Raw genomic sequence first — 15,417 nt, forward strand, 5'->3', positions numbered from 1 at the left:
TGTCCCCTGGGCCGGATGGGATTTATCCTAGGATTCTCTGGGAAGCTAAGGAGGAGATTGCGCAGCCTTTGGCTTTAATGTTTATGTAGTCATTGTCTACAGGAATAGTGCCATAAGACTGGAGGATAGCAAATGCTGTCCCCTGTTCAAGAAGGGGAGTAGAGACAACTCTAGAAAGGAATAATTTAATTAGGGATAGTCAACACGGTTTTGTGAAGGGTAGGTTGTGCCTCACAAACCTTATTGAGTTCTTTGGTGGATGAGGGTAAACCAGTTGATTTGGTGTATATGGATTTCAGTAAAGCGTTTGATAAGGTTCCCCACGGTAGGCTATTGCAGAAAATACGGAGGCATAGGATTCAGGGTGATTTAGCAGTTTGGATCAGCAATTGGCCAGCTGTAAGAAGAGAGGGTGGTGGTTGACGGGAAATGTTCAGCCTGGAGTTCAGTTACTAGTGGTGTCCCACAAGGATCTGTTTTGGGGCCACTGCTGTTTGTCATTTTTATAAATGACCTGGAGGAGGGCGCAGAAGGATAGGTGAGTAAATTTGCAGATGACACGAAAGTCGGTGGAGTTGTGGACAGTGCGGAAGAATGTTGCAGGTTACAGAGGGACATAGATAAGCTGCAGAGCTGGGCTGAGAGGTGGCAAATGGAGTTTAATGCAGAAAAGTGTGAGGTGATTCATTTTGGAAGGAGTAACAGGAATACAGAGTACTGGGCTAATGGCAAGATTGTTGGTAGAATGGATGAGCAGAGAGATCTCGGTGTCCATGTACATAGATCCCTGAAAGTTGCCACCCAGGTTGATAGGGTTGTTAAGAAGGCGTACGGTGTGTTAGCTTTTATTGGTAGACGGATTGAGTTTCGGAGCCATGAGGTCATGTTGCAGCTGTACAAAACTCTGGTGCAGCTGCATTTGGAATACTGCGTGCAGTTCTGGTCGCCGCATTATCGGAAGGATGTGGAAATATTGGAAAGGGTGCAGAGGAGATTTACCAGGATGTTGCCTGGTATGGAGGGAAGATCTTATGAGGAAAGGCTGAGGGACTTAAGGCTGTTTTCGTTAGAGAGAAGAAAGTTAAGAGGTGACTTAATTGAGGCCTACAAGATGATCAGAGGATTAGATAGGGTGGACAGTGAGAGCCTTTTTCCTCGGATGGTGATGGCTAGCACGAGGGGACATAGCTTTAAATTGAGGGGAGATAGATATAGGACAGATGTCAGAGATAGGTTCTTTACTCAGAGAGTAGTAAGGGCGTGGAATGCCCTGCCTACAACAGTAGTGGACTCGCCAACATTAAGGGCATTTAAATGGCCATTGGATAAACATATGGATGATAAGGAAATAGTGTAGATGGGCTTTAGATTGGTTTCTCAGGTCAGCGCAACATCGAGGGCCGAAGGGCCTGTAATGTTCTATGTTCTGTATGGGCGGACGTGTTGAGTAGAGTCAACGCATCCTCAAACTTGTGCCAGGCTCAACCTAATACAATTTAAGGTTGTTCACCGGGCTCACATGACAGTGGCCCGGATGAGCAGATTCTTTGGGTGGAAGACAGGTGTGCAAAATGTGCGGGAGGACCAGTGAACCATTTCCACGTGTTCTGGGCATGTTCGAAGCTTAGGGGATTTTGGCAGGGGTTTGCAGATGTCATGCCCACAGTGTTAAAAACAAGGGTGGTGCTGAATCTAGAGGTGGCGATTTTCGGAGTGTCGGAAGACCCGGGAATCCAGGAGGAGAAAGAGGCAGACGTTCTGGCCTTTGCTTCCCTGGTAGCCCGGAGACGGATACTATTAGCTTGGAGGGTCTCAAAGCCCCCAAAGTCGGAGACCTGGCTATTGGACATGGCTGGCTTTTTCTGTTTGGAGAAAATCAAGTTCGCCTAGAGGGTTAGGGGTCGCCCGGAGGTGGCAACCGATCGTCGACCTCTTTGCGGAAAATTAATCGTCAGCACAAGGTTGGGGGTGTGTGTGGTGGTGGGGGTGGGAGGAGTTTAGTCTAGCTTAGAGCAGGGGGTTAATAAAGATGGGACCTGTAACGGAGGGAGACAGCTCAATAAAATGTTTATTACAAAAAAATTAGCGCTTGTACAATAGAAAGTGAGTATGGAGAATTGACAATGGAAAACAAGGTCATGGGTGACCTATGGGCTCAGTGCTACCACACTCCTAGAATCTTTGACGGTATTTCCGCAACCCCCTTCTAGAACCTCTCCAAACTTGGACACACCCAAAAAATGTGGGTACAGTTCACCCCTCCACCACTGGGAAAAACTAACGCATCCTGGACATCGTCAGAGATGCCCTATGTACTGCCTGAAACTGTATTAGGCTTAATCTTCCACACAAAGAGGATGCATTGATTCTGCGCTGAGCCTCACTCCAAACTCCATCCTGCATCATGCCTCCCAGCTCCTCTTCCCACTTCGCCGAACTTCCTCAACTGAGGCTTGCTTCCTTTTACTCAGCTTCACATATACATCCTCTTTCTCACACCACTCCTTTAGCCAAGTGTTTACTTCCCTACTTTTCTCATCCCCATGCCAATTTGCACGTGGCTCGGGTGATAATCCAGAGATTTAATTTTACTCCTGGTTTGATTGATTTTTTGTCACACGTACCGAAGTACAGTGAAAAATATTTTTCTGCGCCCGAGGGAACATAACACAGGAGACAAAAAGTATAATCAACAGAGTACATTGACAAATGGTACATAGACAGTGATATTCCCCAAACAGGTTCTCTGTCCTAGATTTGCCTATGTTGTTTGCCCCAACATGACCACAACAACTGGATCTTCCCACTCCCTCTCCAATATCCTTTCAAATTGGATAGAGATGTCCCTCACTCTGGCACAGATTGACAACAAACCATAAGACATAGGAGCAGAATTAGGCCACTCGGCCCATCGAGTCTGCTCCGCCATTCAATCATGGCTGATATTTTTCTCATCCCCATTCTCCTGCCTTCTCCCCATAACCTCTGATCCCTTCATTAATCAAGAACCTATCTATCTCTGTCTTAAAGACACTCAGTGATTTGGCCTCCACAGCCTTCTGCGGCAAAGAGTTCCACAGATTCATCACCCTCTGGCTGAAGAAGTTCCTCCTCCTCTCTGTTTTAAAGTATCATCCCTTTAGTCTGAGACTGTGTCGTCTGCTTCTAGTTACCATGCGGGACTCTCGTTCCTGCTTACAAAGGATGCCATCAGGTCCCCTAATTATAGAATCCCTACACTACCACTTGTATTTTTGCTCCCCCTGGTTGAATGGCCTCTTGTACCACCATGCAGTGGTCAGCTAGCTCATCCTCCCTAGTCCTTTTCCTCATCCACAAAGGGAGCAAGTACTTCATACCTGTTGGACAAGGTCAAGAGCGGAGGCGCCTCCATGTCTGAATTCAGGATCCCTCTACCTACCTCACTTGCAGTCACACCCCGCTGTCCCTGACCACTGACCGAATCAATTACATTTTGAATTAAGGGTTTCACTGAACATTCATTTTTTTAAAAATCACGGATGGGAAATAAAAACTTGCAAAATGGTATATCTTTGAATCAAGAGGATTGGGAATCAGAAGAATCTAGCAAACTAAGTGGGTTTGATGTACAGAAATGGGACAGACTGTTGCACTGAATGGTAATTCCCTATTAATATTTTGTGAATCCTGTTAAGTACATACCATTGATCCTGTATTTCAGCTTCTTTCCATTTGCTAGCGGTACTCCATCAACAATCTGCGTGTAACAGAAGTAATTGTTACAGAAATCAATTGGTTCATCAAGGACTATCAGTGAAATTGCAGCAAATAAAAGGGAGGGGTAATATTTTCATTAACAGCATTTAGAAAATAGACGTGCAGCCATAATGAGGCTGTATCCAAAATAGCTAACTTTCCTGAACGGATAATTGACCACAGGACTAACCCAACATAATGCACCATTAAAATGTGGCTTCTGTAACCCAGTTGCGTAGTTGTCCAGTTCCATCTTCCCATGAACATTTTTCCCTAATTGAATAAAACTTTATTTGCTAAATTGTTCTTTTAAACAAAGTCAGGTCCTATCAGGGTCAGGAAATAGAGTGCTCTTCATTTTTTGGCACTCACTGTCACCAGTAACTATTACCAAATCAGGTATAACATACCATTACGTAGATACAGAAATAGTCCTGGGCTTGTCTTATTTCCTTTTTCCACAGCCATCCTTATGGCATAAATGAAATTGCCAATTAAATTCAGACAGCAAGTAGTTTTATACTGTAGAATTAGGGTGAAGCTGCCCCAAACTTTTTTAATGTGGCATAACTGTAGGCTGTATTCTGTTAGTCTGGGCTGGAATTGAACCCTCACCCTGGAAGTAAGGACAGGACATAAAGATGTATAAGATCCAGACGTCTAAATAAGCTACCTGCACATAGCTCTGTTAAGATCCATATATGTAACAGGGGTTGGAATGACAACAAGTCCAGAATAAATCGCTTCAGCTCCCGTGGGATTCGATATTTAACAGTCTCATCAGAAATTAATCTCGGTCGGCTTGTATTTTTTCCCCCCAAAATCTCCCACGTATTAGAGAGTTGTGTAAACAGGACAATAAAAAATAAACAACTAGTTTACATACCTTCCTGATTAAAACATAACTTGCAGTAACGCTCTGTTGAAAACAACATTCAATGATGCCTCTAAAGTACACCTCTATTTGAGCAACCAGAGTGACCAAGCTATTCCAGGAACATCTTTGGGAAAATTACCAGACAGTGAGAGAGGTTTCCTCTGAAACATGCAGATACATTACAACCTTATGAACTGAAATGATTCTGTCACTTAAATGTTTACACCTGTCAACAATTGATACTGTGGACACTAAGCTGTAGGAGTTCCATGTGGTATTAGTAATGCATATACTGCCATATTTATCAATCTTACCGTGAAAGCACAAGCCAGACACATCACCTCTACATGGAAAAGTACAAGAGCAGTAACATCACAAGAATATCATTACTTCATTGTCTCTTCAGAGTCCTCACCCACCCTTGCCCCTCCCCCATACAAACCGTACTGCCTTAAACAATGTCGCTGCCTTCTTAAAATTGCACAAAATTCTCCATATAATTGTTACTGCACGGACACCTCAAGCACATACTGCCCACATGTTTTATGAACGCAATCTACCACTGCTTTCTCTAGACAACTAGAGATGGGCAATAAACATGCCCTTACCGGGGCTGCTCCCATCATTAGAACACTTTGAAAAACCCTTAGATTCACCACATACACATGGTGCCACATCTATTATCTCCAACAATGAAGGGAACTGTTCCTATGAAATCACAGATTACTTTTTTGTGGAAAAACATTTTATTGGACGCATTTTCAAACATACACATAAGAAGAAACTATACAAAAAAACAACCGCGGCAACAAATAAACAAAACATCCTTGCACACCCCCTCAATCCTCTTCCCTCCCCCCACTCTATCCACTTTCACTTGCTGCACCCACCCCCCCACACCTCAAAGAAGTCGATGATCAGCTTCCACCTCAAGGTTGAACCCCTTTTCTGCCCCCCCTAATGGCAATTCCTCCTCAGACAGCAGTTTGTCCTGCAGCACTGGGAATGGTAGTACTGGAAATGAAGTCACCTACTTCCTTATAGTCCCTCGCCTTCAGGAACCTGAACCCATTCTCCTTTGGCAACTGGCAAGTCCTGTAAACATCCCTCCAACAAATAAATTCCCATGCCGCCACCCCCGGAACCTTACATCTAATCCCACCGGACCAAACCTATGATTGTCACAGAATGGTGCCCACAAGGACATTCTTTCCGTTTTAAAATGCTGCCGGCATCAGTTCCACAACCTCAATGCTGATACCTGGAGTAACTGGCCGGCAAGAATGGGAGGGGAGGCAGCCCCTAACAGGACTGGACACTGTTGATGCAGGAAGGATGTCCTGATGGAGGGTGTGTCCAGAACCAGATACGAAATAGACCATTTAGGACAGAGATAAAGAGAAATTTCTTTACCCAGAGAGTGGTGAGCCTGTGGAATTCGTTACCACAGGAAGTAGTTGAGTCCAAAACATTGAACAGTTTCAAGAAGCAGTTAGATATGGCACTTCGGACGAATGGAATCAAAGAATATAGGGGAAAGTGGGATTAGCTTTTTGAGTTGGATGATCAGCCATGATCATAATGAATATTGACGGTTTGACGGGCAGCACGGTACCATAGTGGTTAGCACAACTGCTTCACAGCTCCAGGGTCCCAGGTTCAATTCCCGGCTTGGGTCACTGTCTGTGCGGAGTCTGCACGTTCTCCCCATGTGTGCGTGGGTTTCCTCAGGTACTCCGGTTTCCTCCCACAGTCCAAATATGTGCAGGTTAGGTGGATTGGCCATGCTAAATTAAAATGTCCAAAATTGCCCTTAGTGTTGGGTGGGATTACTGGGTTATGGGGATAGGGTGGAGGTGTGGGCTTGGGTAGGGTGCTCTTTCCAAGAGCTAGTGCAGACTCGATGGGCCGGATGGCCTCCTTCTGCACTGCAACTTCTATGAATGGCAGAGCGGGCTTGAAGAGCCGAACGGCCTCCTCCTGCTCCTATCTTTCTATGTGCCCTCAAGCTGGTCCCTTTAAATGAGGCTGCCTCCATCTGCCCCACACCGACCGCTCCTCTTGTGCCCATTTCCCAAGTATTGCAATGTTTGCCGCTCAATAAGTTTTGCAACTTTGGCAACACTAATCCCCCGCCTTGATCCACCCTCTTCTGGAGCAACAGTGCCACCCCACTCATCTTCATATCCAACCCTAAAGGCAATACCTGCCCCACCCAGCCATTCCTCAAGCTCGTCTGGTCCCCCACTTCAAATGTGTCTCATAAAGAAACACCAAGTCCGCCTTCAAACCAGTGAAATAAGGGAAAACTCAAGACCTTTTAAATCGGCCCATTCAACCCCCCGAACATTCCATGTAATGAACCATAAACAAAATGAACAAACAACCAACCCACTCCATTCCCCTCCCCCCCCCCCCATCCCGGATCGTCCCCCCACTGCAATCCCGTTAAGTCGCCTGCCTGCTGGCATGTTGGCCCCACTCAAGGCTGCTACCCACACTCCCCCCCACCCCATCTTCCCCTCTATCACCCCTCACCCACAATTTTAAAAAAACAGTTGAACACACCCACACATGGTAAATACAACGATCCGCCTGGCATACACACCCGCATTCCCCATACTGGCATCTCCCATCCTCACAAGCCTCCCAGTCCGTGGTCTTTCATGAAATTACTTGTCTCCTCCGGGGTGTTCACAAAATAATAGAGTGCAGAATAGGCCCTCCAGCCCATCGAGTCTGCAACGACACATGAAAAACATCTGACCTGTCTACCTAATCCCACTTGCCAGCACTTGGCCCATAGCCTGGAATGTTACGACATGCCAAATGCTCATCCAGGCGCTTTTTAAAGGATTTGTGACAACCCGCCTTGATCGCGCTCTCAGGCAGTGCATTCCAGACCGTTACTACCCTCTGGGTAAAGAGGTTTTTCATCAAGTCCCTCTGAAACGTCCTGCCCTCACCTTGAACTTTTGTCCCCTTGTAACTGACCCTTCAACTAAGATGGACAGCTGCTCCCTATCCATCCTGTCCATGCCCCTCAATCTTGTATACCTCCATCTGGTCGCCCCCTCAGTCTTCTCTGCTCCAGTAAAAACAACCCAAGCCTATCCAATTTCTCTTCATAAATTAAATGTTCCATCCCAGACAACATCCTGGTGAATCGCCTCTGTACCTTCTCCAATGCAATCACATCTTTCCTATAACGTGGCCACCAGAATTGCACACACTACTCCAGCTGTGACCTCACCAAAGTTCTATACAAGTCCAACATGATCTCCCTGCTTTTGTAATCAATGCCTCGATTGATGAAGGCAAGTGTCCCATAAGCCTGTTTCACAACTCTATTAACCTACACTTCTGCCTTCAGAGATCTATGGACAAACACGCCACTGTCCCTTTGTTCCTCAGAACTTCCCAGTGTCAGGCCATTCATTGAATACTTCCTTTTATTGCCACTTTTCACCCCATTTGGCCATCCATTTGACAAATTTGTTGGAATTCTTTGAAGATGTAACTAGTACAGTCGATAAGGGGGAGCCAGCCGATGTGGTATATTTGGACTTTCAGAAGGCGTTTGACAAAGTCCCGCATAAGAGATTATAGTACAAAATTAAAGGGCATGGGCTTGGGGGGAGTGTACTGAGGTGGATAGAAAACTGGTTGGCAGAGAGGAAACAAAGAGTAGGAATTAATGGGCCCTCCTCAAATTGGCAGGCAGTAACCAGTGGGGTACCACAGGGATCGGTGCTGGGACCCCAGCTATTCACAATATATATTAATGATTTTGATGATTTGGATGAGGGAATAAAATGTAACATCTCAAAGTTTGCAGATGATACCAAGTTGGGTGGGAGGGTGAACTGTGACGAGGATGCAAGTATACTATAGCAGGATCTGGACAGGTTGGGCGAGTGGGCAAATCAATGGCAGATGCAGTATAATTCGGATAAGTGTGAGGTTATTCACTTTGGAAGCAGAAACAGGAAGGCAGATTACTACCTGAATGGTTGTAAATTGAGAGAGGGGAGTGTGCAGCCGTACCTGGGTGCCCTTGTGCACCAGTCGCTGAAGGTAAGCATGCAGGTGCAGCAGGCGGTAAAGAAGGCTAATGTTATGTAGGCCTTCATTGTGAGAGGTTTCGAGTATAGAAGCAGGGATGTGTTGCTGCAATTACACAGAACCTTGGTGAGGTCATACCCAGAATATTATGTGCAGTTCGGGTCTTTTCTGAGGAAGGATGTTCTTGCTCCCGAGGGAGTGCAGCGAAGGTTTACCAGACTGATTCCAGAGAAGGCGGGACTGTCATATGAGGAGAGATTGACTAGGTTAGGATTGTTCTCGCTGGAGTTCAGAAGAATGAGAGAAGATCTCATGGAGACTTATAAAATTCTAACAGGACTAGACAGGGTAGATGTTACCAATGATGTGTGTGTCCAGAACCAGGGGTCACAGTCGGAGGATTCAGGGTAAACCATTTCGGACAGAGATAAGGAGACACCTCTTCACACAAAGAGCAGGGAGTCTGTGGAATTCATTACCACAGGAAGGAGTTGATGCTAAAATATTTAATATATTCAAGAGGCGGTTAGATATAGCACTTGGGACGAATGTGATCAAGGGCTATGGGGAGAAAGCAGGATTAGGCTACCGAGTTGGATGATCAGCCATGAACTCTGATAAATGGCGGAGCAGGCTTGAAGGGCCTAAAGGCCTCCTCTTACTCCTATTTTTATCTATGCATTCCATCTATATCTCCCTGTAACCCAAGACACTCAACCACCCGGTTAATCTTTGTGTCATCCGCAGATTTACCGATACTACCCCCACCACGTTGTAATCTATATCATTTATATAAACAACAAACAATAGGGAACCCAGCATAGACCACTGTGGTATGCCACTGGTCACTGTCTCCTACAGCTAAGCCAATTTTTAATCCACCTTATCATGTATCCTGTATCCCATGTGCATTTGCCTTCATTCTACAAGTCTCACATGTGGGACCTTGTTAAAGGCTTTGCTGGAATCCATGTGAACTACATCTACTGCACCACTCTCATCTACATACCTGGTCACAGGTTCAAAAAATTCAATCAAATTTGTTAGGCATGACCCCCCTATGACAAAGCCATGCTGCCTATTCCTGATCAAACCTTCCTGCCTGACCTCCCTCTGACAAAGCCATGCTGCCTATTCCTGATCAAACCTTCCTGCCTGACCTCCCTCTGACAAAGCCATGCTGCCTATTCCTGATCAAACCTTCCCGTATGACCTCCCTCTGACAAAGCCATGCTGTCTATTCCTGATCAAACCTTCCTGCCTGACCTCCCTCTGACAAAGCCATGCTGCCTATTCCTGATCAAACCTTCCTGCCTGACCTCCCTCTGACAAAGCCATGCTGCCTATTCCTGATCAAACCTTCCTGCCTGACCTCCCTCTGACAAAGCCATGCTGCCTATTCCTGATCAAACCTTCCTGCCTGACCTCCCTCTGACAAAGCCATGCTGCCTATTCCTGATCAAACCTTCCTGCCTGACCTCCCTCTGACAAAGCCATGCTGCCTATTCCTGATCAAACCTTCCTGCCTGACCTCCCTCTGACAAAGCCATGCTACCTATTCCTGATCAAACCTTCCTGCCTGACCTCCCTCTGACAAAGCCATGCTGCCTATTCCTGATCAAACCTTCCTGCCTGACCTCCCTCTGACAAAGCCATGCTGTCTATTCCTGATCAAACCTTCCTGCCTGACCTCCCTCTGACAAAGCCATGCTGCCTATTCCTGATCAAACCTTCCTGAATGACCTCCCTCTGACAAAGCCATGCTGCCTATTCCTGATCAAACCTTCCTGCCTGACCTCCCTCTGACAAAGCCATGCTGCCTATTCCTGATCAAACCTTCCTGCCTGACCTCCCTCTGACAAAGCCATGCTGCCTATTCCTGATCAAACCTTCCTGCCTGACCTCCCTCTGACAAAGCCATGCTGCCTATTCCTGATCAAACTTTGCCTCTCCAAGTGGAGACAGATGCCCTCCTTCAGAATTTTCTTCAATAGTTCCCTAAGCTACATTTGGATTGCATACATTTGGATTGCATCCATTTATTAAGTAAAAAATAAAAAGATAAAATTATTAGTGGTTACTATGTCATGCTTCATTCAAATGCCATTTCTCCATTAGCCCCTCAGAAAAATCAAAAAGAAAATAAAACTCCTAAAACCCATACAAGGTCAAATGCCAGGATCAAGTAAGTGACCAAAACACAATGGTTTGATCATGAGCTCTTGGTCAAGTAGTTAGGTTTCTGAGGGGAGTCGATAGGCCTTACTCTGAAGCCGTACTGGCTGAGGTTATTCATTTGGCCTTTTTGACCGTTCCTCTCGCCTGAGGTGTGATGATCCTCCAGTTAAATCACCACCACTCTCCGCCTCAAAAATGGGGAAATTTGGTAATCTGGGACTAATACAAGTGAAACATTAATATCGTCAATTTCTCTCAACAAAAACTGAACTGTCTAAAAGAACAGCTATTAGCTGAAAATTCTGTAGTTACATCCATGGTAATCACCAATGTATGGTTGCAAAAAAAGCAGGAAACAGCCACAAATGTGCAGAATTTTGTTGCCACTCTAAAGCGCTGCCCTATCTGCTCACAATCTTAGACAAACACTGCTGAGCTGTAACCTGGAATTACCTTTCCAACAGGCAGTAGGTAGAGCAGAGCCTGAAAGAGGAACCACAGGGTGAAAATGCCCAGAGCAGTGCTGCTCCACAATGTCTGCACGGCTGGAATCGGGGGTGGGAAATTCAGAACGCTGGCATCTTCTTGTGCACACATCAACAGCAAGAGAACGAGTGTGATAGGTAAAAAGAAAATTATGAAGAAGGCACCTAAAAGAAAGGGAAATGTTAGTTTGCAGCCATTAAGCAGAAATGAGCAAAAGTACATCTTTCACTCCAGTGACTGATGTGTTACTTGCTGGCTTTTTAGTCAGCAAAGGTTTGGTTAATAAACCAAAAAAATGATGGAGATGCCGGCGTTGGACTGGAGTGAGCACAGTAAGAAGTCTTACAACACCAGGTTAAAGTCCAACATGTTTGCTTCAAACACTAGCTTTCGGAGCACAGCTCCTTCCTGAGGTGAATGTAGATTTACAGATTCACCCGAGGAAGGAGCAGTGCTCCAAAAGCTAGTGTTTGAAGCAAACATGTTGGACTTTAAACTGGTGCTGTAAGACTTCTTACTGAAACCAAAAAAATAATCAGAAAATATTACACACGCACTATATTTCAACTTCTTGTTTCACATACCTACTTAGATGCTGGGAAGGAAGGAAAATGAAACTACAGGGAAATCCAGCTCATTGCAAAAATCATGAATGCAATCCCAATTAGCTCTTTCAGAATACTATAATTGGAAAAGAGCTTCACCCACTTCTAATGTAAAGACATAAACATTAAAGTAGGCCATATGGTCTTGAGACTGTTGAATGAAATGAAATGAAAATCGCTTATTGTCACGAGTAGGCTTCAATGAAGTTACTGTGAAAAGCCCCTAGTCGCCACATTCCGGCGCCTGTCCGGGGAGGCTGGTACGGGAATCGAACCGTGCTGCTGGCGTGCTTGGTCTGCTTTCAAAGCCAGCGATTAGCCTTGTGAGCTAAACCAGCCCCTGTACAAAAAGGAGTAACCCGTTGTCCCTGGCTGTTTCATTTTTACCATCATTCCATCATTCATTAAAATCATGGCTGATCTGACCTTGGCCTCTACTTTTCTGCCTGCTCTCCTTAATCCTAGATTCCCCAGTAGTTCAAGAATGTCAATCGCAGCTTTAAATATATTCAATGGCCCAGCCGTACCGGCCTCCCCAAACAGATGCAGGAATGTGGCGACTAGGGGCTTCTCACAGTAACTTCATCGAAGCCTACTTGTGACAATAAACCATTATTATTAGCATCCATAGCTCTTTGAGGTACAGAATTAAATAGATCCACGACCCTGGAGAGACGAAATTCCTCCTCATGGCCATTGTAAATTGGCAGCCCGTTATTCTCAAACTAGTTCTAGATTTTTCCATGCGACAGATGTTACGGATGCACAGTGGTTAGCACTGTTGCCTCACAGCGCCAGGGTCCCAGGTTCGATTCCCACTTGGGTCACTGCATGTGCGGAGTCTGCACATTCTCACGGTGTCTACGTGGGTTTCCTCCGGGTGCTCCGGTTTCTTCCCACTTGTCCCGAAAGACGTGCTGTTAGGTAAATTGGACATTCTGAATTCTCCCTCTGTGACCCGAACAGGCTCCGGAATGTGGCAACAAGGGGATTTTCACAGTAACTTCATTACAGTGTTAATGTAAGCTACCTATGACAATAAAGTCATGCATAAATTTCACATGCTCACGTGTCTAGCTAAAGAAGACTCCATTTGAGAAATGGTGGGGAAAAAATGGAGATTTCCGAACTATCATCTGGACTTACCAAAGCGCCCTCCAAACTCCCGCTCTCGAGTCCGGGCCACTTGTTTTTTATATAGATGGTCATCTTTTGTTTCCAGTTCTGCAACTTTCTCTTCTTCCTTCTTGGTTCGTAGACTGTAAGGGAGACCCAACTGGTCAGTTACAATTTCCTTGCGTATCTTGTGCTGCAAGTTAAATGGAATGGAAACCATCAGAAAGAAAGGGGAAAGATTACAGTAGGTTTAAAAAACATTTTTTCCAAGGGGCAATTTTTGTAGCGTGGCCAATCCACCTACCCTGCACATCTTTGGGCTGTGGGGACGAGACCCTCGCAGACACGAGGAGAACGTGCAAACTCCACACGCAAACGGTACTGGGATTGAACCCGGGTCCTCGGTGCCATGAGGCAGCAGTGCTAACCATTGCGCCACCGTGCCACCCCCGATTGCAGTGTAATTACACAACCCAGTTACGCCTAGAGAACAGCAGCATACTCTCCATCCTCCCAACAAAAAAACCTCATTCGACAATGTACATACAATTTTCACAACACTTTGTAACCACAATTACTTAAATTGGCCAACACTGAGCGTTATTGAGCCAATTGTGCAGCTGACTAACAAAATTTACATCTTCAGCTGCAGAACGGAGTTGTGAAATTAATGTTGTTCAATTATAAACTGACAAGAACAGCAGAAGGGAACTCAAAATAAATATCAGAGAGAAACTAAATTTGAGCAAACAGTTGACACAGGCACCCTAGACTAGAGGCATTTGGCATCTACTCCCACTTTCTGTTAAATTGTCAGTTTTGGGCCGAATTGTGTTAGTGAGCCAGGAGTAAAAGCCAGACATATTCCATGAGAAAAGGATGCAAAACAACATCGGGATTCCCAAGAAATATTGGCCCATACATTGGACAAAACCATCTACATCTCCTTAGTGATAGTGCGTTGGAAATGAAACACCCTTAAATAAAGTTGTTTGATGTTTCAACCTACAAATCATGCAAAGAATCACCACTTGTAGAACTAAAATCGTTCACTAAAAACAGCCCAAACTCTTGGTGAGTAACAAATAACTCGTTGGAATACCAGACTGCCGTTGTTCAATTTCCAAAACCAAGATAATTTAGAAGGAACGCCACATGCTGTGTGAAATCACTAAACCCAAATACAGGCAGTCCTCGATTTTAAGAGTTATGACAATCAGAAATTAAGTTTTAAAATTGATGCCCATTTCAACTATACAACCCAGTTTCAAGTTACGACGCCAAGTCAGCAAGTTCATACATGCATAATGAAGTTCTGGGCCGCCTGGCTGTACGACTGGACAAGTCAAACTTTCTTTATTAGGTTGGAAATTTGTGTTTTTTTTCTGTTAAAAGGTATTGATTGATTGATTTTGATTTATTGTCACATGTATCGATGTACAGTGAAAAGTATTTTTCTGTGGCCAAGGGAACGTACACAGTACGTACATAGTAGACAAAAAAAAAAGAATAGTCAACAGAGTACACTGACAAATGGTACATCGACAAACCGTGATTGATTACAGTGAGGATCAAGGGGCCAAACAAAGCAAATACATGAGCAAGAGCAGCAAAGGGCGTCGTGAATAGTGTTCTTACAGGGAACAGATCAGTCCGAGGGGGAATCGTTGAGGAGTCTTGTAGCTGTGGGGAAGAAGTTGTTTCTACGTCTGGATGTGCGGATCTTCAGACTTCTGTACCTTCTGCCTGATGGAAGGGTCTGGAAGAAGACAAAGCCTGGGTGGGAGGGGTCTCTGATAATGGTGTCTGCCTTCCTGAGGCAGCGGGAGGTATAGACAGAATCAATGCGAAGGTGGCAAGCTTGTGTGATGCGTTGGGCTGAGTTTACCACACTCTGCAGTTTCTTGCGATCTTGGACTGAGCAGTTGCCATACCAGGCTGTGATGCAGCCAGATAGGATGCTCTCTATGGCACATATGTAGAAGTTTGAGAGAGTCGATGCAGACATGCGGAATTTCTTTAGCTTCCGTAGGAAGTAGACTGCTGCATCAACGTTAGTGAACCAGGACAGACTGTTGGTGATGGTGACCCTCAGGAACCTAAAGCTTTCGACCATCTCCACTTCGGAGATATTGATGCAGACTGGGGGGGGGGGGATCGTGCTAAGTCGATGATCAGTTCCTTGGTCTTTCCGACATTTAGGGAGAGGTTGTTTTCGGTACACCATACAACCAAGTGATCTATCTCCCTTCTGTAGACTGATTCACCATTGTTTGAGATAAATGAAATGAAAATCGCTCCACAGTCGTATCATCCGCAAACCTATAGATTGAGTTGGAGATAAATCTTGCC

The 15,417-nt window shown here is 45.2% G+C and overlaps 1 protein-coding gene across 1 annotated transcript in view; it reads right to left on the minus strand.

Moving 5' to 3' along the window:
* LOC119966918 (delta(14)-sterol reductase LBR-like) overlaps positions 1 to 15,417 on the minus strand; it is an 81,762-nt gene that overhangs the window by 27,717 nt on the left and 38,628 nt on the right. Inside the window, 3 exon segments of the mRNA XM_038798876.1 lie at positions 3,685 to 3,739; positions 11,312 to 11,508; positions 13,096 to 13,258. Coding sequence (XP_038654804.1) covers positions 3,685 to 3,739; positions 11,312 to 11,508; positions 13,096 to 13,258 — 415 coding nt within the window.

Source organism: Scyliorhinus canicula, chromosome 6, assembly GCF_902713615.1.
Source record: "Scyliorhinus canicula chromosome 6, sScyCan1.1, whole genome shotgun sequence".
Taxonomy (NCBI): domain Eukaryota; kingdom Metazoa; phylum Chordata; class Chondrichthyes; order Carcharhiniformes; family Scyliorhinidae; genus Scyliorhinus; species Scyliorhinus canicula.